Genomic DNA, 22,534 nt, shown 5'->3' with positions numbered 1-22,534 from the left:
ATATTCCACTCGAGTAGACGTTGCAGCTTCGAGCTCTCGACTGCAAATGAGAGGCACAATCTTGCCTCCGTGAATGAAGAGAATCCACATTACATACTTAGGATAGCCGTTGTTACAAGGCGTAGAGATTACTGTAGGAGTACATATGCGTGATTGTTACATGACTCGCTTCTTCACGCATCGATGACTAGCCCGCAGGTCAATTTTCAAATCTCGTTTGATCCTTCCCTCCACGATTCATTTCAAGCTTCGGAAGGTCCCTGCAAAGGTTCGATAATAGAACCGTTCTTTACTTCGCACAGAGCGAAATTCGGCAAGACAGAAGACGAATTCACATTCAGCGTAGAATGGGGTCGGAGTACAGATTCTTGGTCCGGCTGACCTCTATCGGTTCAAGCGAGAAGGAAAGGTGTAGTCGGCTTCAGGCCACCACGTGTGACATTGGCTTCAATCTATTTTACTTTAACAACGTCCCGGCAAATTGGGAAGATCTGTTGGGGGATCTGTTGCTTCTCCGCTCGACAGACGACATGCCACTTTCTTGAATACTATGTTACAATTGACATGTCACTCGAGCCTTTCTCTATGAAACATCAAGGACGGTATTCATGCGTCTGACAATGTCAATCACAGCAGGGACGTGCCGACGGTGCGCAGCATCGAGGCTGGCGGAACACCAGCCATAATTTCTGTCGCGAGACTCGACGATCAAGCCATATGAGTATGTGCGCTGCAATCATAGAAAAAGGCTTGTCCAGAAACGGAGACTCTGACCATGTCAGACCTGTCTTACGTACATCCTCCTCGCCGAAAACTGCTCTCTTCCAATCTTCCCTCGGCCAAAAGAGTGTTTCTTGACTGCAAGGGAGAAAGAGAAGCTTTTTTAGGCGTTTCTCCCTGGCTGGAGCGTTCTTCGTAGCCGCCGACGCCATGCTCTGCAGTCGGTAGCCCAGGGCCTGGTGTAACGAACATATCCCCCAAAGTGTCTCATGGAAGGTCCTTGCCTCGTAAGGCCGCGTCTGACTACTGGGCATTCGAGCAACTTACTCGCGCCACCAATCACAATCTCGGACAAGCGAACTTCGAGGTGCTATGACCTTGGATATACCCGTTCCAACCCCACGATGGGATCGTCCGTAGCTGGTGTTACAGGCCAGTGCGACAACCTTAACCAAAATCCTCAGCACGGCATCGCTGTTCCGCCAGGTGCTCCCACCGCTCACGACTATTAAGATGTAAGGCCGCCTCGTTCTGCAGATCTCTGTCTGTTACTATATCTTAATCGTCGTTTGTCTTCTTTTTCGTTCTCTCCTCCCCTTCGCCGCCGAAAGGCCTGAACAGTCGCCTGAGGAGTTCTCTCTCTTGCCTTCTCTCCTTTTCTCTCTTTCACATTGCAAACATGCAGTTGCCGCCACCATCTGTATTGGCCAACTGGCCAACACCAAACTACGAAGATCCCCAGACGCAAGGGCTACCACTGGTCATTGTCAATGTAATTTTCATGGCTTTGATAAGCTTGGCCGTCCCACTTCGTCTTTATAGTCGATACGTAAACAAAGGCCGGCTGGGATGGGACGATTTCAATATGGGACTCGCATATGTACTGCTGACCCAGTCCGACATTATTGTACACCTGCTGACTCTTGCATGCATATAGGTCTGCGGCATGGCCCTCGGCGTCATCGTTATCCTTGCCAATGTCCGCTTCCAGTGGAATCGTCATCTATGGGATGTTGAGTTCACCATGTTCGAATCTGCTTCTAAGATAGCACTTGCCTCTAAGCTGTTATTCACATTTGCTGGCGCCTTTACTCGCGCTTCTCTCATCTGTTTCTATTTCCGCCTCATCAAGGACACGGGGTTCAGCATCTTCAAATATGTTCTCTGGGCAGCATTCGCGTACAACATTGCCATTTGTATCATCTTCGTCATTCTTGCAGTGTTCCTTTGCACGTAAGTCTCATAATTCTCTCACTTCCGATGACCTGTCTAACAATGATAACAGGCCAGTCGAAGCTTACTGGGTATTCCCGCTCATGAAGAACGCCAGATGTCTAGACGAAGGTCCTGTAACTCTAGTGGCTGGAGTTCTTAATTGTATCTCGGACTTGACTGTAACCATACTGCCCATCCCTATCATCATGGGTCTCAACATGCCTTTCAAGCAGCGACTAGGAGTAACGGCACTGTTATCTCTGGGACTCATAGTCACAGTAGCTGGTATTGTACGCACGTACTACATCTGGAGAACACTGATGGATACTTACGACGAGACCTGGGACTCGATGCCCCTTTACATCTGCGCAACAGTGGAGATTGATCTGTCTATTCTTTGCGGATGCGCTCCATCACTCAAGCCTCTTTTTGCTCCAATGGTCTCACACGTCAGTGAGATGATCAGTACAGTGACTGGGTCTGGTAACACCTCGTCTCGTGGCACCAAACTGGAAGACACCACCATCACCCGATCGACCGTCATCTCGCAGCACAACCGCAAGAAGTCCACTCGGGACATCGATAGCGACAAGATACCAATGCACACCATCGTCAACTCAGGACGTGTCAGTGATGATAGCGATGAATCTGTCGATCGATACGACGGCACTAGCATGCCTGCTTCACATTCTACCACTCCCTCACGAGTGCCTCTACGTTCTGCCTCAGGCGCATCAAGCCAACGGAACATGCTACCCCTTCGCGAAGGCAGTGCAATGTCAAACTGGAGCTCGCAAGCAGGTGCCGAACAAGAAGACCTCGTGTCAGAAGTCCACGCGCTACCCCGAAGATACGGTGCAGAACCTGATGTCGAGATGGGCGGTTACAATACAGATTGGCGCGTGAGCAAAGGCGTCAAGGCTGGTTGGATCTGATCATGCTCGCATCTTCCAAACACAACATCTAATCAAAAAGTTAATCGTTGAGTCCGGGAGAATGACCTGCTGGAACGGAGCGCTCCCAGCTCACACTTACGACTGTTACGAATTGCATATAACTCCCGACAGCATCAGCATGGGACGGAGGAGTCAACAAAAAAGAGGGGAATAATGTTCATTAGAATCAACTGTAGTACACTTCAATGCAGACAAGACAGCATGCACTCATCTTGATAAAACTCATTGTTTTCCCTCTCTCGTGCCTAACTGATGTGTATCGAAAAAGCTGTTGTCCTCCTCAGCCATTCAAAAATTCATCGCTCCACTTCGAGATGGAGATGTGAGACACTCATATAACATCGCACATCCATTCGCACGTAAGTTCAAAACCAGGACATCAATTCCGCAACATCTCGCAGCCGGAACGAGACAAAACAACACATCCCCAAGCTGTCAAGACGTAAAAAACTCAAAATTCACCCAAAGCAAAACCACATTTCCATTTCACCGTTGCAGTTTTTGAGCACACTTCCTTCTATTCCTTTTTTGGAATCTTCGACGTTTGCACCCCTCTCTTTTGGGTGTGTTCCAATTTCACGAAGCGTGGTGATCGCTTCTTTTCGTTCCGCTGTGTTTGATTGGATGCAATTCTGTCGTCTAAGATGAATGCTTTGTGGTCATGATTCATGGGCAAGCTGAATGGAGAAACAGCGCCGCGGAGCTGGACTCCTGGCTCGCTAGTACCTGCCCAAAGTGGGCGCAACAGAAAAATGTCGGTGACGACAAAAGAGGAAAGATGCATTCCAGACTTGCAGCTTCCTTGATCATGTGAAGCGGAGCATCCAACCTTTGAGGGAAGGTGCGATGATAGGAAAGGCACGATCGAAGAGTTTTGCGGTGGATGTTATGATATGTGTGTTTGACTATATACTAAAGATTATACAAAAAAAGATCGATGGTTGATCAGCAATGTAGGCCGCGAGATATTCTATGTCGTGTCTAAAGACAACGGGTAAAGATAGTAATGGTAACAAAAGAAATAAACAGAGATGTGAGATGAGATGTCATGCAAACTAGGAAGGTGCAAACCAAAGTTGTGTGGCACCACAGGTCGACGGCAATACTGCAGTACTGTTGTAGTAGTAGACGTGGTAGCCAGTAGCAGAATTGGCATCGTTGGTTCCAAGCTTGGCCAAACAGAACTTGTAGTATGTCTTTGCGGTGTAGCGGGTATCGACCATCAAAAGTTGTGTGTATCCATCTGAAGTAGTATTACCAGCGACCCAGTTGGTGGATCCTGTAGTGTTTTTCGAGTCCCAATAAAGTTTGTCGGCTCCAGCAGCTGTCTGGTAATAGTAGTAGGCGTTGTGTGTGACAGAGTAAAGCTGACTGGTGTTGGTGATGATGAAACTCTCACGAGTGCTGTTGGCATAGTAGTTATCCGTCATGTGAGTAGCGGGATCGGACAGAGCGTATTGACCACCAGGGTTGACAGGATTTCTGAAAGACATGTAGCCGACCACACCAGTAGGAGCACTCGATGCCACGGAAATTACTGTGGTAGAGGTGACCGTCTGGGTGAGTGTGGAGGTTGTCGATTGAGTGACTGTGCTCATCTGAGTAGTTGTCGAGACTGCAGGGGACGTGACTTCTGAACTACATGCCGAGCTGAGATCAGTCGACGAGAATGTCCTGAGAGGGGTGGGCGTAGTGTTTGAAGCGGATGTAGTGGCGCGACGCTGCAGTTGGGTCGTCGCTGTGTCTGCGTAAGATCCACTTCTGCGACGGAGGACGGTCGTGGAGACAGCATCTGCAGAGCTGGTAGTTCTGAGCTCGTGGGTGTGCATTTCACAATCGCAAGTAGCGCTCGGTGTCTCAACATCACGCTTCCTGTATTGCTTGGTCTGAGCGATGAGAGAAGTGGTCGTAGTCGTCGCGGTAGCGACAACCTGGACTGTGCTGGTTGACGTGACAGTCTGAGTCGAAGAACTGTATCCGAGATATGTCGAACAGAAAGGCTGGTAGCTTGACTCCTCGATAATGGACTTGGCGGCTGATTGGGAGTTGTAAGAGCTAGTGCTTGCCTGAGTCGATACCGAGGGACTTGCACTTGCGGAAGTACTGCTGGGGGTTATAACAGCTGAGCTCGAGAACACAGAGCTGACGGTCGAGCTTTGGCTAGCAGAAATGCTTGATGACGAAGCACTTGATGCACTACTCGAGACGGCTGAGGAGCTGGTCATGCTGCTAGATAGCGAAGACGATGCAGAAGGGCTCATGCTGGATGGGAAGCCTTGAGTACTGCCGGATGAGGAGCCCTGAGTACTGCTCGAAAGAACACTGGCGGTACTAGTCGAGGAAATGACACTAGATGACGAGACAACGCTTTGACTAGAGGCAGTCGAAGAAGCACTAGGACTCTGGCTAGAGAGAATTGACGAGGTCATACTCTGACTAGAATCAACCGAAGAACTGCTAGAACTCTGGCTGGCAAGAGTCGAAGAAGTAGCAGCACTCGTGCTAGGCGAGTCTGACGAAGGACTTGCGCTCTGACTGCTCGAAGACGAAGATGCCCAAGAGGGACTAGGCATGCCAACAGAGTATGAGCTATCTGAAGTCGAAGCCATGGTGCTCGAAGAAACGCTGGCAGCACTTGATACTGTGGAACTTGCGCTTGTAACAGCTGAGGACGAGAGACTGCTCTGATCGGAGGTAAGAGCAGAGACAGACGCGTGGTTACCGTTGAAGTCTACAGCCGTGGACGTAGCTTGAGCATCCGAGCTGCTAGTGGTCGATGCTGATGTACTGACCGGACCACTGCTGACTGAGAGTGTCAATGATGTACCGCTTGAGTCAACAGTGCTGCTGTAGACGCTAGCCAAGGTGGATACATCTGAAGCTGATGAAGATGCCGTAGGCATGGTCGAGCTTGCGGATTGAATGCTAGTGACATCAGAAGATACAATCGTGGAGAAGGTTGCTGAATTAGGGCTGCTGAGAGCACTGGACGAGCTCCCACCAGCGGCATTTCCAGATCTGGTGGCGTTGACAGATGACAACTGACCAGAGATGTAGTTGGCACCGGCTGTGGTGAAGCTACCAGATGAAGTCTTGAGATAACAGATGCCGCTAGCGTCACCATTCTCCCCACCGACGTATGTGAAGCCCGTGCAGCCGCTTGCCGAAGCATCGTCACAAGCAGTCATACAGTCAAGATAGTTGACCGCAGCTTGGGCAGACGAGTACGAGGTAACGGTAGAGTCAGAGAAGCAGTGAACAGTGTAGTTGTTACTGTAAGCATCCGTAACGTTCTGTCCATCAGAAGAAGGACAAAGAGAGGCCATAGGGAGCCCGGTGCTTGTTGCAGAAGCTGTGCTTGATGCGACGTTATCGGTTGTGGTAGGTGTCGACTGGTCGATGACGGACGAGTCGCTTGTGGAGGTGAGCTGGCTCGAAACAGTACTGCTCTGCGAGTCGGTAGCTGTGCTCGATGCCACAGGAACGTTGCTCGAGCTCGAGTCGGTGGTCTGGTAAGCACCAGAGCTTGATGCAATGGTGGCGCTCTGGCTAGAGACAGAGTCAGAAGATGAAACGCTGCTCGAGGATGTTCCAGCGTCGGTCGAAGAAGACTGAGTCGACGAGACTTGCAGGACCTGAGTCGGGACTGCTGATGCTAAGCTTGAAGAAGCAGTGCTCTCGACGGACGACGACTGTGTCAACGAGGCGTCAGTAGTAGACGAAGTGGCGCTGTCGTTAGTCGACACGTCAGTCGCAGATGATGATGCGTCAGATGTAGACAAGTCGGTCGAAGAGACACCTGTGGATGATGAGCTCTGAGAGACTTGGGCGCTCGACGAGACGTCTGCAGAGGTAGCGGCTGCTGAGTCGGAACTTGTGGTCATTGAAACATCCGAAGACGACTGAGTACTAGCTTCAGCGGAACTGGAGGCAGTCACCAAAGTGCTGCTCGCATCGGCACCCGACTTCGAGTCACTTGAGGTGGCAGTCTCGCTAGCTGATTGCACAGGCAGCGACGAATCGCTGGTGGCTGAAGCCGAGACACTCGCAGGAGCGCTGTTGCTCAAGACAGCTGTAGCACTAGCGGTGTTCTGGTTGATACTCGAGACAGGCAGGTAGAACAGAGGGAACCCGTAGCATTGAGGAGGAATTTGGGGTGCAAAGTAGAGCTTGCCATCGTTGCCACAAGTCATTGCCTGCTGAACGACATTGTTGGACTTGCACTCCAGCGTACCCGATTGCTCAATCTGTGTGCAAGAGATATAATCGTGAGAATCAATGACGGTACTGAAGTAGACGACCTCGGGAGTATCGTTAGGATTGCGATTGGCAGCATAGGTGGTGTTCAGGCCCGACTCAACAAGGTAACCAGTGGTTTGGTCGATGTAGAACGATGTGGCCAAGTCTTGGTCCACAACGAACGTACTGACACCATCCTGTCCAGAAGAGACGGCAACAAAGTTGTTGCCGTCGTCTCTGATGTTGAACGGAACAGCGGTAGAGTCTGTAGTGGGTACCGAAGTGGTGGAGGTATTCTGGACGGTTGCACTGCTGCTCGCCATGTCAGAGGAACTGATTGTTGCATCACTAGCAGACGGTGAGAAGGAGGTGGACTCTGTCTGTAGGTCACTGGTGATATTTGAGCTGGACTCGCTCGATGAGGTCGATGACGACTCGGTCGAGGTCTGAGTCGCTGTCAAAGACGAGCTCTGCACGGTCATTGGCTGCGAGGAAAGTCTCAAGACTACAGTCTGGTACGAGCCCGATGACGATGAAGTAGGCGAGCCTGCAGTGGAGGCGCTCTGAGTAGTCGGGGTGGCATAGGAAGAGTTGCCCTGGTAGCCAGCAACTCCGTCTGTAGACGATGCGGCTGAGCCAGAGTTGGACTCCGCTCCAATGTTCAGGTACTGGCCGGAGCCTTTGGTGTCCATGTAGAATCCTGAGAAAGTAGCACCACCCTGCTGGTAAGAGCAAGACAAGGTCTCATCAGCGTTGACCACGCAAACGACAGGGATATAGCTGTTGGTCTCGATGTCCTCAGACGATGCTAGCATGACATTGTTTCCGTGTCCGGGCCACACTGCCAACATACTCGAGGTCTCGCCATCGTAAACGTGACCAGATGATGAGTCCAAGGTGTAGTTGCGGATGTCGTAGGTACTGTTAGCCATGTTGAAACCTACGAAACCAGAGTTGTACTCGGTTTCGAGACTGGTCTCATCGGCAGATGACGATGAGTTGGTAGCGTAGAGATAAAATCTGGAAACTACACCAGTGGCACTTGCAGCTTGGCTATCGCTTGTAGAAGATGACACACCAGTCTGCGAAGCGTCTACAGAGGAGGCGGAGGAGCTCATGTCCGAAGTGGCTTCAGGTGTTTGGGAAGCGATGTCCGACAAGGTAGCAGAAATGGTTTCGGAACTGACTGTCTGAGAAGCATCAACAGACTGAACAGTGGTAGCCTGAGCACTCGTGCTAGACAGTGCGGCATCAGTAGAAATGCTTTCGATATCTTGAGAGCTGCTCGTGGTGCCTTCGACCGTCTGCAGGCTGGTGGGGCTGGCCACAGCGTCTTGCGAGCTGGTTGAGACATTGGCAGTAGGGCTTGCAGAGGACTCAGTGGTCAAAGCCCCAGAAACTGATGCACTAAGGCTCGAAGTAGACGTCGCTGCGGCAAGAACTGTGGAAGATGAAGATGCGCTGGACGGTGCGATCAATTGCAGGTCAACTTCACGATGGCTGAGATCATGGAAACCAGCATACAAGATCCACGAGTCAGCCATTTCTCCAGCGACAAGGAAGAACTCGATGTCAGTGCTGGCGTCCGATGTGGTAGCCTTACATGTCAAATATCCATCAGAGTCGACACTGCAGGGGCCAAGGTAGGCGTAGCCTGGGACTTGATTGTCAGACAGTGTGATGACAGGGCCTGAACTCATATCTAAAGGCGTGTCGTCGTCGACCTGGAACACTTTGGAGTTGCCGTCCGAGTCCACCAGCCAGCCCATGCTGTTGACACTCAGCTGAGTGGCTTGCCAATCCCAATTGAAGCCTGAGAGAGAGCCGTTGCTTTGCAGAGCAGTACTGTCAGCCGAAGTGTCCGAGTGAGAAGCATAGACGCCAACAGCTCGGCTCTCGGGAGTAGGCGTTGCGCTGTTGAACAAGGTTTCGGAACTGGTCTGGGAGCTTGCTGCAGTGCTTTCGTTTGCTGTTTCGGTTGGGAGCAAGGCAGCCGATGAATTTGCTTGGCTAGTGGCAGTGGACGAACCAAATACAGAATCGGTCGAGCTTGTCGCACTCTCACTGACGACGGGGCTGGGGCTGTATATGGCAGAGCCGGAGGCGACAGGCAGGGATCCTGAATCTGTGGCAGCCGATGAACTGGAGCTGAGAATAGCAACCGAAGTGCTACTAGCAGATACCGATGAGTCGGAAGGCGAGGCCGAAACAACACTCTCATTACTAGAAGCCACTTGAGGAACGCTCGAAACGCCGGTCGAGCTTTGAACCTGCGATACCGAAGCACTCGAGCTACTGGCAACAGGCTGTGAGCTCGAGCTGACAGCTGAAGAAGAGATGACTGATGAAGAGGCCAACAAGCTGGCACTGTTTGACACAGTGCTTGAGAAGGTCGATCCTGATGAGGAGCTCGTAGCTTGTGGAGCAGCATACAAGTTGACATCAGTCGTGTCCAGGTCGTTAGCCGGCACAGAAGCTGCGCGCATCACAAGGAAGGAGGATCCATTGAAATCGACGACCGCCATCTGGACGAGGCTCTGACCATCCATTTGTGCAGAACAAGTCATACCTAGCTCAGTATCGAACGAGCAAGTCAAAGGGACAGAGTCGTCGCTGTTAGGTGTGCTTTCGAAGACATTGTAGTAGGTCGCAGTGTTACCAGCTTCATCGGAAGTGATGGTGTGCTTCTTAGAAACAGACATTACATAGTTGCCGAACATAATGTGGTTGGTGGATGGATCGAAGCTGAACTGTTGCACAGTTGCAGAGTCTCCGAGGTCAAAGCCAAGGACACCATTGTCGTTCGTCGTGCTGTTTCCGTTCTTGTTTTGAAGCTTCGAAGACGATGTAGTCATGTAGACAAAGAAACTTTCAGGGACGGATGAAGCTCTTGCACTGGCGGAAGACGATACAGCCGCGGGAGATGCGGACGAAGATACCTGGGAGGCGGAAGTGATCTGAGCTGAAGATGTGGAGACCTGGGATGAGGAGGCCTGAGAGGAGACAGACAAGGATTGAGATATAGAAGAAGACTGAGTCGAGGCAGAAATAGCTTGAGAGATCGAGGCAGCCTGGCTTGGGGAACCGGCAGATGTGGTTTGTGCTGCAGATACCGGATCTGTCGATACGTTATCAATAGGAACCTTGCTACCACGGATACGAGGCTGGGTGGTTGTCGATGAACTAGTGGTCACTGCCGCCTGGGAAGAAGACGAAGATGATTGCAAGCCAGAACTGACAGATACACTTCCAGTGGATCCCGGAGCGTTAAGACTGGAGCCCGAAGACCCAGGTGCGTTCGCAGACGAGCTGCTCGATGCCGCTTGCGATTGTACGACTGACTCAGTAGTAGCAGAGGTTGTAGGCTTCGTGCCTGGCACACCTGCCATACCTCTAGTGCGAGTCACAATTGGCTTTGAGCTAGTCGATGACGAGGATGATTGACTGCTTGCAAGCGGCGAGGAGGATTGACTGCTTTGCGATGAAGAAGCCTGATCATCGGCGGCGATCGATCCGGTACCAGTTGCTACACTCGACGACAAGACGATCGAAGAAGACTTGGCGACTACTCCTCTTGTTTTGGTGATACTGGACGAGACCAGCTTAGACGTTGAGCTCGATGAGCTAGGATGTGCAGCAGAAACACTGGATGAGACTTTCGATGAAGAGCTGGCGGCTTTTGATGACGAGCTTTTTGCGGCTGAGGAGGAAACCTGGCCACGTGTTGCCGTAGCGGAGGCCTTGGTACTCGAGCTCTTGACACTAGAAGATGAAACCCTGCTGGAAGTGCTCGAGATTTTTGTGGAAGATGACACCGAAGACTTGGAGGAGGATTTTGATGAAGACTTTGCCGCGGTTGAAGTGGTCTTGACAGCTGATGACTTGGTGCTTGATGTGCTTGTTGCCGAGCTCAAGATGCATTTACATGCATTTGTCACCTGGGATGCGGACAAACCGGGGATGGGCGAATTAGTCCTTGTGTCTGCAGCCCACCAACTACAGAACGGAGTAGTGTGCGTGATATCATCCTTGACAGCAGCGAGGTCCTGGCTGACACAAACGAGCTTTGTGCTAGTCGTCTTACTGGTGGTAACAGCCCTTTTCGAGACCTTTGCAGTGCTCTTCTTGCTGGTAGTAGATCTTGACGATGTCGAGATAAGCTTTGCTCCTCTGACTACGGAATGGGTAGATGTGCTGCTGGCTGAAGATTGGCTGCTAACAACACACTTGCAGACGTTTGTAAGAGAGCTGGCAGCGAGATCGGGAAGAGGCGACGTGTTACGGCTGATGATGAGCCAGAACTCGCAGAATGCTGCACCATACTTGACATCTCCATTGAAGGTCTTAAGATCGGTGGCGGAGCAAGCTGGCGATATTAGTAAACTTGCTATGGTTGTGTGACAGAATGTAATACATACAAGTAGTCTTGACCGCAGTGGTTGCCGCTTGGGCGAAAGGAGTGAGAAGGAGTGCTGGAAGGGCAAAAGAGAGACGCATCTTGCCGGTCAGTAGTCGGCTCAAAGCCGCTAAAGAACTAAGGAATGAATGTCAAGATGGAAAGCAGCAAACCAAACACCACAGCAAAAGACAAGAGATGGAGGGTATCACAGGTCCTATAAAGGACTACACACGACCTACCAGAACTCGAGATCATGGATCCAATTGCACATATAAGACAATCGCGACGCCACTTCTTTTCTGCTCCCCATAGAGAACCGACAAAAGAAACTGTGTAACCTAGGCCAATAATCATAACGGGCACGAGAAGCAATCGTAGACGTTTGGTTGACTGCCGGATGTCAGTTACTGTGTCTACGAGTGCTAATCAACCCGGACAGTTGACCGGGAAGTCGGAATGACGGCCGAATTGGGCACTGTTCTGGCAGAGGATTGCATGGTAGCACGGCATTTGAGAACAACGTTGAAAACAGCCTCTCGGCATCCTAACCTAGAGGAGGCAATTAGCAATTGCGTTTGAGCCCCGTAACCATATCGATGAGCCATTAGGCCAATTATAGCGTAGGGCAGAAGGATCGCTATAGCGGCTCGGTCGAGGCTGTGGGTAGGCGCAACGTTTGTCTCTGCGAACGACAAGCCATGAACTCCATCCGGTAGGGCATGTCGAATTGCATGACTCTGATAGCGAGAGGCTCAATACGCCTGCGACCTCATGAGAACGCGTATGAGAGATGAAAACCCAGATGTTCTGGGTCGATACTCAAGTGTGCAAGATTGCAAAAGGTGTTGATATTGATCAGGATCCACTCTTGGCATCATGAGAACACGATCATCATGATGATGTCCGGTGCTCACAGCGTCTCGATGGCCAAAAGTGATGACCAACACTCAACTTCCTTCCTAGGAAGCTATAGCGCTCCACGATATCGAATCTAGCTTACGGGATTGCAAACATCTCATAGGGCAAATTCAAGACCGTTCGTACGAGTAAGAAGACAGTGGCTTCAAAAGTCTAGATGCCGTTGTTTTTCGATATAGAAACGTTCAGAGGAGTCGACTCAGCATGACTCGCGACCCGGCAACACAACAGCTACGTCAGTGACCCGCAACTCTTTGGCAGAGACTCAACACAATGGAACGGGCACATCTTTCTCTAAACACTTCCGCAACGGTCATCTTGAAGGCGAGAACACCGCCTCATATCCAACATGTCTGGTTCATCACAACGTCTGCGTATTGGCATCATCGGTGCCGGAGAAGGTATGCAATCTAGGGCAAGTTGTAGAAGGAGCTTGTAGCATTGACAGAATGAACATCAGTGACCCAAATCATTCATCTGCCAACACTTTGTCAACTCTCGCATCTTTACGAAATTACTGCAGTCTGCGACCTGTCCAAGAAAAATGCAGAGCATTGCGCAGCAAAGTACCATATCCAAACGGCAACCACGGAGCCAAAGGATATCTTCAACAGCTCAGATGTAGACATCGTCTTCATCTCTGTTTCCGATGAGTTTCACGAGCCCTATGCGATCGCAGCTCTCGAAGCACAGAAGAATGTGTTTATTGAGAAGCCGATCACCCTGTCAATGCAATCTGCTCAACGTATCATCGATGCCGAGAAGAAATCCAAGGGTCGTGTATGGGTGGGATACATGAGACGTCACAGTCGCACATTCACAGATGCTTTCAAGCGTGAGCTCGAGTCCATCCCAAAGATTCTCTATGCCAGATCTCGTGACTTCTCAGGACGTAAGTCCGCCTATTCTGCTTTGGAAGATGCAGACTTAACTGATGTGTCTACAGCGAATGGCAAATTTACCTCACAATCAGGCACTTTCCCTGTCAAGAACACCGACTTCCCACCTTCAGCAGGAGAAGAGCGAACCAAACGAGTCAACGCCCTTCTACACGAAGCCTTTGGCACAGACCCGACACCCGAACAAGTAAACTATGCCCGGTTCCTCGGTAGCTTGGGAAGCCACGACATTTCTCTGATGAGAGAAGCCCTCGGTTTCCCTGAACAAGTCACAGCCGTGACCGTCAACGAACCCTTCTACTCCGCCATCTTCAAATTGCGCAACAAATCAGGCGCAAAGGATCCATTCTACGTGACCTACGAGTCCGGCATCGACGGTGTGCCAGAGTTTGATGCTCATCTCGCGGTTTATGGTGAGAACAAGCGCGTCACAATCTTCTATGACTCGCCGTATATCAAGACTCAGAAGCCTGTAGTGGTCAGGGTGCAAGAAGTCAATGAGTCCGGAGAAGTGCAGACGAGAGAAATCATCAGCTCATTTGAAGACGCCTTTGCGAGCGAGTTCCAGGACATGCACGATTGCTTGGTCAATGGCAAGGAAATAAAGACGAGTGCTGAGGATGCTATCAACGAACTCAAATTGTATGACTTGATGTACAAGAAGTATGCTGAGAGCAACGAGTAAGTAATTCTACTGCCCTACCTCTGGAAAACATTGTGCATTTCTGTAGCTACATGCGTCACATACTTTGCACACAGGCAACGCTGCAATTTAGGACATTAAACGTATTCATTATTCATCTAGTTTCTATCATATAATCTGTATGCCATTCCTTTCGCGTTCATTAGACCCAATACCCGCTTCAAAGCTTTTTAGTGGCCCCCAAACAATACCAAGAGAACAATTTAGCACTTGACTTTGGTCCACCCAAACGCATAGACCCTGGCAGCAAGCACCAAAGACGTGCCCACAGCAGCTGAAGCCCCAGACCATGCTTGAGCATAAAGGTACGCCCCTTTGTCAGCCGACAATAACGCACCACCAATAGGTGGACCCACTAGAGAAGCAAACGACAAAAAGGTAAATACCATACCCATCCTCGTGCCCACTTTACTGATGTCCTTTGTCATTCTAGCCACCGTGGTGGGGATGAGGGACTGGAAGGCTGCGAGGCCAAGACCGTAGAAGGACACGAAGACGTAGAGGGAGGTTTGAGAAGTGACTCCCATCCAGCAGAAGGCGAGGACGTTGACGTACAGCAGCACGGGTATGAGGGTGTTGAGGGCGCCGAGATAGCGGTCTGCGATATAGCCAACCAGGACGCGAGCAGGGATACCGACGCCGTTGAGGACAATGAGCAGAATGATGGAGTTGGCGTATGAGAGACCGAGCATATCGCGGCCGTAAGATGCGATGTACCAGTTTGTAAAGTACAGGCTTGACATGTGGAAGCACAAGCCAATGCTGAGAAGCATATACTCAATCTCCTTGAACGCGGCAAAGTCGATGAGGGGTCCAGACTTGCGGGGTGGAAGCCTGGGCTTCATGACGAGACCGGCGGTCACCAGAAAAATCATATTGATCAGACCAAGGACACGCATAGTCCATCCAAATCCAATTTGGGCAAGAAGCTGGCGAGCGATGAGTGGGTACAGAGCACCACCAGCCGAATTACCAGTAGTTGCCAGCGCCACGGCGATGCCTTTGTGGCTAGAGAAGTAGGTGCTCAGAAGTGCCATGGAGGGTGTGAACAAGATGCCCGAGCCAATACCAGTGCAGACGCCTTGGGCCAAGAAAAGCTGCCAGTATTTGGTAGAGATGGAGGTCATGAATATTCCGACGAGCTGGAAGATAGCACCGACAGCGAAGGTAGGTCTAAAGTATCCAGCGTCCATAGCACGACCAGCGAAAGTTCCGAGGAAGAACAGTACCCAAACCTGAATCGAGCCGATCCACGAGATCGTTGCGGGAGTTTCTCCAAGGCTTTGCGTGTAGTATGTCTGAAAGGTACCAAAGGAATTGCAGTACCCCCACGATGCAAAGACTACGAGCCAGGCCATGGCGCATTGTAACCAAGCTCTGGTGCCGCCATCCGGTGGAGGGCCAGGTTCCGCGAGAGAATGTGTTGTTACATGTGACGCAATCCTATTGAGGACATTTGTGGGCGTCCTTTCCAGATCCAAAGATTGTGGGCGAGGTGTTTCTGCAATCTCCTCGTCAAGGGGCTCTCGTATGCTCTTCTCGGACCATGATGAAGGTGTGGGTGTGAGATCCGGACTCGACGACGCAGAGCTCTTTTCGGTTTCCTCGTAAACAGATTCTCGCATTGCTTTCTTCTCATCGGGTGGAGACATGTTAGATTTAGTATTGTGCAGGTCAATAGAATATTCAAGTGACGATGGTAGTAGGCCAAGAAATGTTGTATTGTGAAATATAGACTCCTACAAGAGATGATTCCGGGACAAGCATGGGTTTTGTCCATTTTCGCTCGCATGACTTACAAAATATTCTGATACAGACTCCCTAGGGCGCGCAGGGCGTGTGTGTGGGTTGGGCGTGAAGCGTCTGTGTTGTAGGGCGTGGACAAAATAGAAAATTCACAGATAAGAATAGCGGGTATTCACGGGCCTTCATCCGCCATGGGGCTCTTGCTGATAGCAAAGACTTGATCCGGAAGACATGCCGTATACAAGAAGCTGTCAGAATCGTAGAGCCAAGTTCAAGACGGTGCCGATATCCATAAGGTTATTTTTCCAATTGTCCAGTTCACATGGTGATGATACAAGCCAGCATTCACGCTCGGCTCAAGACATGGTTTCGATATGACATGATGCAACGGACGCACACTTGACATGTCTGACCATGAGCTCTCCTGATGAGAGAAAACATCGACGAGGGAGAGACATCTGACTGCCTAGCAATGCAATGGATGGTTGGTTCGGGAATCAGACGAACGAGAGGTGGTTGGCAAGCAGCTGCAGGATCAAAAAGTCTTTTCGGCAGACGGTCGTCGATCGGGCTTCGATGCACGTTCCGCAGCGAGCTCCCTTGTTTCCACCCCGAACATCCTCACAATATCAGACCAAACATCGCATGCCAACGTTCTTCGCGCATCTGTTACACACCCAGTAGTATCGACATGACACACTCTGACCTGTCTATCACAGTCGTCTGTCAAGTCCTGAGTACTTGCATCTCACCTTCGCCTGCTCATGTGATCACGTGTACTTCTCTTGCCACAAGGCAGACATTCCAACACTCGTTTCTCCAGTGTCGATACTGTGAGAGCTACTCACTCATCTAGAACACAATCATGTCTTTCAGCGCAACCGGCGTTCCGAAGCCCCTACAATCGCGACCCAAGAAATCGCCCATTCAACTCCTCCGATCAGCCTCCTCACCCTTCGGCAACCATCCACGCCGCAAAGCCGCATCTACACCACAGGCAGGACTGAAGAGAAGCCAAACGGAGATCAGCACAAGCACCGAACAACCACTCGACAACACCGGCATCGTCACAACCCTACCACCTGCAAAAGTACCCCAAGATGTAGTCAGCCTGGTCCGCTACATCCAATCCCACACATGGACCGACATCCCCGAACGAGCTGCAGGAATGAATTCCATGCGGATAGCCGAAGTCCTCAATTTCCGAAAGAACATGCCTCCGATAGTCTCGATTGCGCATCTACATGCAATATCCACTTCAACCACCACCACAGAACGTCAACTCGCTACTCTGATACACTCTGGCATTGTAAAGAAGATAAACATTCCCGGGCGAGGAAAAGGCGGCTTTGCGATTGGTGAAGGTGTGGTGGTGGTTGAAGATTGGATAAACATTATACAGCAACACCCAGCGCTGTCTCAGGAACTCAAAGAAAAATATGCAAAGGTGCTAGAGGAGAATACAACCTCCTACACCGTACCAGCATCACTGTTTCTTACCGAGGAAGTTCAAGAACTCATCGCAGCTGGCTTCATGACCTCCACAAGCGTCCTCGGCGACTCTCTCTTCACCCTACCTGGCCAAGTATCCTCGCCCGGCACTTCATCACTAGCGAACGCATGGAACACAGCCGCAACAGGCACCCTCGCAGCCACCGGGGGCTCCTCAGCCGTCCACCTCAACGGCGGCGGTGGACGTGGTCTGCACTCCCCTTCTGCCCTCGACAAAGCACACCAAACCCAAACCCTCACTTTCGCGCTTCCACACACAGGCGCCTACCTCCGCTTCCTCACCCAAGCACGCACACACCTCCTCTCCCTCCTCACAAAGTCATCACCAAAATACAAGGAAAGCACAAAGGAAATGCTCAGGGAAAGATGGAATGGAGGTATACCCTTGGATGATGCACAGACCAAAGCCAAAAGAGCCAGGGGAGAGTGGAACGGTGTGCTGCCCGGCAGAACAAAGAAATGGAAAGATTTTTACGGAGTCGAGTTTCAGTGGATACTGGAAGAGGCCATGGGGAGTGGAGGGGTCGAGTGCTTCAAGACGGGAAGCGTGGGCTTGGGGGTCAGGATTACTTGAGTTGTCTTTCGAAAGGACTCAAGACCATGATCACGAGACTCTCCTCGATTCTTGAAGCCATGAACGGTGACCTCGACCTGAAGTAGAAAAAGACAAAACGGTGCACCACCGAGTCCAAAATGTCAAAAGGATGTAAATGTGTTTGGGTCAAAATGCTATCAAGAAACAAGCAATCATCACTCGCAAAGTGATCTTTGTCTAGTACTACTCGTTTTTCCTTGATCCGGCCTTCTACTCTTCATCGGTATCGGTGTCCGTATCCGTCTCACTCTCCGTCTCCTCTTCCTCGTCAGTACCACTCTCTTCACTGTCATCGTCATTGGCCTGCTTGATCTTCGGGCTCGAAGCCTTCTTCGTAGCACTACCGCGCAGAGTGGCCATTTGACCTGCAATAGTATCTGTGATATTCGCATTAGCACCCATTTCATCTCCAGCCAGACAGTCAGGGGGAAAGCAAAACTCACCTTCCTCAGGCTCACTGATGTCCTCATCCTCCCACTCAGCCTCTTCGATGCTACTCGGGTCCTCGACTGAAAGCACCACGTCCCTCTTGTCGTCAAACCCAATATAACTGTCGCAAGCAAGGTGCATCTGGAATTTATAGTGTGCAGGCTGCGGAGGAGCTTGAAACTGCATCTTCAGTGTTTGCACAGCAAAGGTAGGTTTGCCAGCCTCATCAAGAATAGGCTTGTCAAAGGTGGTGAACGTGAACGGAGGAACAGCCACTTTGCCTTGACGGGCATCAGCGAGGAACAAGTGCCAGCGGGGTGAGTGGTCGCGCGAGAAGTGGGGTGCGTGAGTGAGAGGGGGTTGATGTTGTTTTTGCTCGGCGGGGTCAGGGCGGGCGTTTGCTTTTGTGTCGGTCTCATCTGGATCGACGTCTTCGAGGTCCGAGGAGTGGACGTCGGGGATGTTGCGGGTGCCGGGGGGGATGAAGCGGGCTTTGACGACGAATTGGACGAGCGAGTTGGGGATGATGTGTTTTTCGCCGGTGACTTTGAAGAAGGTGCGTTCGATGACCAGGCGGGGGAGTTGAGAGGCAACGCTGATGGCGGTGTCGAGTTGAGGTGTCGAGAGGCCGGCAGACGAGGCGAGTTCACGGCGACGGGCGTCGGGGAAGTTCATGAAGGCTTGGATGGTCAGATGGCTGCGCTGGTCGAGTTGATCCTCAATGGCCTTGACAGTCTGCTCGTCGAAGTGGGGAAGTTGCAGAAGTGGAGGCGATTCGGGAGCGACAGCTTGGATCAGATTTTGCGAGGTGCGGTAGGATGCAAGGACGGGGTTGGTGAAGCCATAGGCCAGACAGACAGAGACAAAGGCCTCGTTCAGGGTAAGGGCGGTAGGGGCGAGCTGGTACTTTTCGTCGTTCAGGGTCTGGTCATTGAGCTCAACACGAGCAAGGTAAGCCCAGAGCAGCGCAAGAGTCTTACGACGCACAGTGTCGTCCATGTCCTGCAAGAAGCGACGGTCCTTTTCGGTGAGAACACGAGCTTCCTGAAGCAGACGCTTCTCGAGCTGTCCAGTTCCGGCATCAGCCTTGTGGCCGTGAAGGAGAGCCTCAAACTCGGCACCCGAACTGAGCAAGTTGACAACACCGTGGTCGTCAATGCGCTCGGAGAACTCCTTGAACATGTTGCCAGCGCTGTTGACCAAAATCTTTTCGCGCGTAACCTTTTGCGATCCGTACCACCAGCTGCCGACAAAGTATGGCAGCAGGATTCCCAACAAGGCGCCGTAGACGAGCAAAATGTACTTTCCATTGCCCTCGGTGATCAGGAATTGGGGCAGAGCAATACCGAAGCTGGTGCTCTGCTTGCCGTCTGGGTTTCCATATTCGATAAAGTTTCTGCGCACATCCTCGTCCGTGAGAGCCTTGTAGGCCTTGATGACCTCAACCCAGCGCTCGTTGACAGTCTCGGAGGTCTCGTTCTTTGCAGGGTCGGGCACAGCCTTGTCCGGGTGCATGGTGACTGACAGTCTGCGGTAGCGGCTCTGGATTTGCTTCTCGGTGGATGACATGGGCACGCCCAGAATCTCATAGGGGTCCCAGATCTTGGGTGTGCTGCGCTGTGTTACGGCCATGAGGTAGACCATGAGGGCGATTGTGGTCCATCCGACACCAGCGACGATCATGCGCTTGATCTTGCGCTCCCTCCTCTTTTGCCGTCTCCTGTGTCCATCGATGAGATCTGCATGTTCGGGCGTGTAGGACGATTCGATTCGCGTCGCTGTGTTCTCGAGGTCTGGATAGCGGATAAGTGGGGAGCTACATCTGAGAGGGTGCATTGAGGGTCACCTTTGCTAGGCTTGAGTAGAGAATATGTGACTGGTAGCGTGACCAGACCAGCTACTGTGACGAAGAAGAAAGGGAAGAACTGGCCCTGCTCGTCATAGTTGTATTCGGTCGACATGGCGGCGGCGCCCTTCTATTGTATGCGGGTCCGGGTCCAGCAAGAGAAAGAAGCCGGTGAACAGCAGGAAAGAGGGAATGGGTCTAGTGGAATGTCAAACGCGCTGCGTCTTGACAAGGTCGTGTACTGAGCAAGGAAAAAAGACAAAGGAGGGTTCGCAGAGTTGACTCGAAGCTGGTGACAGCAGAGCACATGCAATTGCGATTCGTGTCTTCTTGCCAACTCGAAACGATCCAAAACGCCCGCATCGTCCTTGGCATCCATCACCTTCCAACATCCTCTATCTTCTACTCGTATTGCAGTCACCTATTTCGAGTAATCTTTATGATTTGCATCAGATACTTCCAAGATATGTCTATTTGGCTGACTTGGCCACTTCTCCAGTACGCCTGCGCTCCATCACCGCCATAATCAGCAGCCCCTTACTTGTTCTCATACAATGCCCTGAGCAGTGATCCATAAGCATCCTTCATCACCACATCGTTATCCGTCTCAAAGTCCAATGCAAATCGCAACCTCCTCGCTGCTTCCTTGATGCCATCATGACCCTTTTCCTTCAACTTTGCCTCCTTGAGAATCCTGCGCGAGTCTGCCATTCTCTTCCAGAATCCTTGCACTTCCTTGCCGTATCTCGTCTGTTCCAGCGGCATCTCGTACGGGTTGATTTTGCTCGTCACGTTGCCTAGGTATTTGTCCATTCTAGCCCATTTGTCGCCGCCCAAGTCGAGAAGATGCACCATTAGGTCTCCAGATTCGCCTTCAAAGGTTTTGTTCGAGTCGAATGCATTGTACCAGAGTCGTGGTTGGTAAGTTACTCTGCTGCGGAATCTTTGACTCTCCATGATTTGTTCGAGCGCAGTGTGATCTTTGTTCAGCGAGACGTGGTGTTTTCTGTCTGTGAGAGGAACTGCAAGCACTTGTATCAGGAATTCCAGCGACCATGAATCCACTCTCAGAAAGAAGACTCCGCCGTTAAAGTATCCATCGTCATCATGGGTTGCGATTAGGTTGATTTCCTCGTCCGACGGAGGTATAAAGAGGTCCAGCGGCACCTGTTGATTCAACACAAGAGTATCCGGATCAACCCAGCTACTCAGCGTTAGTCCACGCTCTTCCACGATATGGTCTCAACACGACTTACGCGAGCCACTGCACACGCTCATCCCACGGCTTGGCCAACTCCTCCACAAGAACAGACATCAGATACGCCGGCTTGGCCAAAAAGCTCGCATGGATCCTTTGGCGTAGCACTTGCATCTGATACCCATGCAAAGCATTGTGTCGTTCATGAGTCGCGATAGCAGCTTCATACAGATAATTCGGCTCTCCAAACAATGCAGTCACCTTCTTGATACGGACTCGATTGGATTGATGGCGTCTTGCTCCTGGACCTCCAAACTTGTGTCCGCGGATTGAGCTTCGGATGTCATGGATGCTGGGTGTTGTTTGTAGTGATTGTAGTAATGTCACTACTCCGAATGTGATGAGCACGACCAGAGCTAATAGACGACACTATTGTATGTGGTTAGTAGTGCAATTACTGGCATAGAATGGTCTACCATGGATCGCATACTACATTCAGCTGTCAGCGAATGCCGTCTGATGAGAAACTTCGAGGTACAATGGTCATCAAGGCAATGGATTTCTTGCGTATGCTTACCCTGAGCTCCCACTCGTCCGGCCATCGTCCGTGCTTGCGGCATACCACAAAACTATCCGAGAAGTATAACCTCTTGTGAAAACCAGAAAGGATCGAAAGAAGGAAGAGTAGCGACGACGAGACTCAAGTAATCACCCTCCTGTTGTTTGCGTGTCACAGCATCTATAACGGAACACAGCAGCAAATGTGTTTCTCAGCAATTGATTTTCGTCAAACCGTCGCCCCTATCGAGACATCTCCTAGGCCTTGGCAACGCTTTACATGTCCACCTCGTGGGGGCCACAGCTGGCAAGAACTTGAGCCTCAGTCCTCGAGAGGAGAGACTGTGAGAGGGCTGGCTGAAAGAGAAGGCCATCCCGCTCCTACAGTCCCCCTGAACCCTAATCGGCGACTACCCATTTCGGTAATCCTCTAGAAGTCTGCAGGCGGGCCCACATACATCCTTCGTTCCCTTGTAACTCTCAATAGTCGCACTGGGACTGCAGAACAACAGAGCTCGATCTCGATCAGGGGGCGAGCCTATAGCCGAGTATTAAGAATGTTTTGAAATTGTTGATACAAGAAAGTTAATGAAAGAAAAAG

General features: G+C 51.1%; 7 protein-coding genes across 7 annotated transcripts; 3 read left to right on the top strand and 4 right to left on the bottom strand.

Moving 5' to 3' along the window:
- Positions 1–1,399: 1,399 nt before the first annotated feature.
- M436DRAFT_15847 (uncharacterized protein) lies at positions 1,400–2,360 on the top strand (the record flags this gene model as incomplete). Its single annotated transcript, XM_013574481.1, has 3 exons — positions 1,400–1,600; positions 1,658–1,953; positions 2,006–2,360. Coding segments are annotated over 3 exons (852 nt in total), but the record flags the coding sequence as incomplete, so codon positions are not given.
- Positions 2,361–3,946: 1,586 nt separating this feature from the next.
- Positions 3,947–11,627, bottom strand: M436DRAFT_79301 (uncharacterized protein; the record flags this gene model as incomplete). Its single annotated transcript, XM_013575037.1, has 2 exons — positions 3,947–11,496; positions 11,549–11,627. The coding sequence occupies 2 exons, from the start codon at positions 11,625–11,627 to the stop codon at positions 3,947–3,949; spliced, it is 7,629 nt and encodes a 2,542-aa protein (XP_013430491.1).
- A 1,169-nt stretch (positions 11,628–12,796) lies between these two features.
- M436DRAFT_40412 (NAD(P)-binding protein) lies at positions 12,797–14,031 on the top strand (the record flags this gene model as incomplete). Its single annotated transcript, XM_013574718.1, has 3 exons — positions 12,797–12,848; positions 12,908–13,339; positions 13,394–14,031. 3 exons carry the CDS (start codon positions 12,797–12,799, stop codon positions 14,029–14,031), a joined length of 1,122 nt encoding a protein of 373 aa, XP_013430172.1.
- Positions 14,032–14,252: 221 nt separating this feature from the next.
- M436DRAFT_39878 (MFS transporter, MCP family, solute carrier family 16, member 10) lies at positions 14,253–15,674 on the bottom strand (the record flags this gene model as incomplete). The annotated part of the gene is made up of 1 exon (XM_013574633.1): positions 14,253–15,674. The coding sequence occupies one exon, from the start codon at positions 15,672–15,674 to the stop codon at positions 14,253–14,255; it is 1,422 nt and encodes a 473-aa protein (XP_013430087.1).
- Positions 15,675–16,660: 986 nt separating this feature from the next.
- M436DRAFT_70432 (uncharacterized protein) lies at positions 16,661–17,881 on the top strand (the record flags this gene model as incomplete). Its single annotated transcript, XM_013574943.1, has 1 exon — positions 16,661–17,881. One exon carries the CDS (start codon positions 16,661–16,663, stop codon positions 17,879–17,881), a length of 1,221 nt encoding a protein of 406 aa, XP_013430397.1.
- A 231-nt stretch (positions 17,882–18,112) lies between these two features.
- On the bottom strand, positions 18,113–20,292 carry M436DRAFT_70431 (molecular chaperone; the record flags this gene model as incomplete). The annotated part of the gene is made up of 3 exons (XM_013574942.1): positions 18,113–18,279; positions 18,346–20,124; positions 20,178–20,292. 3 exons carry the CDS (start codon positions 20,290–20,292, stop codon positions 18,113–18,115), a joined length of 2,061 nt encoding a protein of 686 aa, XP_013430396.1.
- A 422-nt stretch (positions 20,293–20,714) lies between these two features.
- On the bottom strand, positions 20,715–21,995 carry M436DRAFT_70430 (uncharacterized protein; the record flags this gene model as incomplete). Its single annotated transcript, XM_013574941.1, has 3 exons — positions 20,715–21,381; positions 21,434–21,804; positions 21,966–21,995. 3 exons carry the CDS (start codon positions 21,993–21,995, stop codon positions 20,715–20,717), a joined length of 1,068 nt encoding a protein of 355 aa, XP_013430395.1.
- Positions 21,996–22,534: the final 539 nt, after the last annotated feature.

The sequence above is a fragment of the Aureobasidium namibiae genome (assembly GCF_000721765.1).
Source record: "Aureobasidium namibiae CBS 147.97 unplaced genomic scaffold scaffold_3, whole genome shotgun sequence".
Classification (NCBI taxonomy): Eukaryota; Fungi; Ascomycota; class Dothideomycetes; order Dothideales; family Saccotheciaceae; genus Aureobasidium; species Aureobasidium namibiae.
Note: the sequence above shows the minus strand (reverse complement) of the source record. Positions and strands in the feature narration are given on the sequence as shown.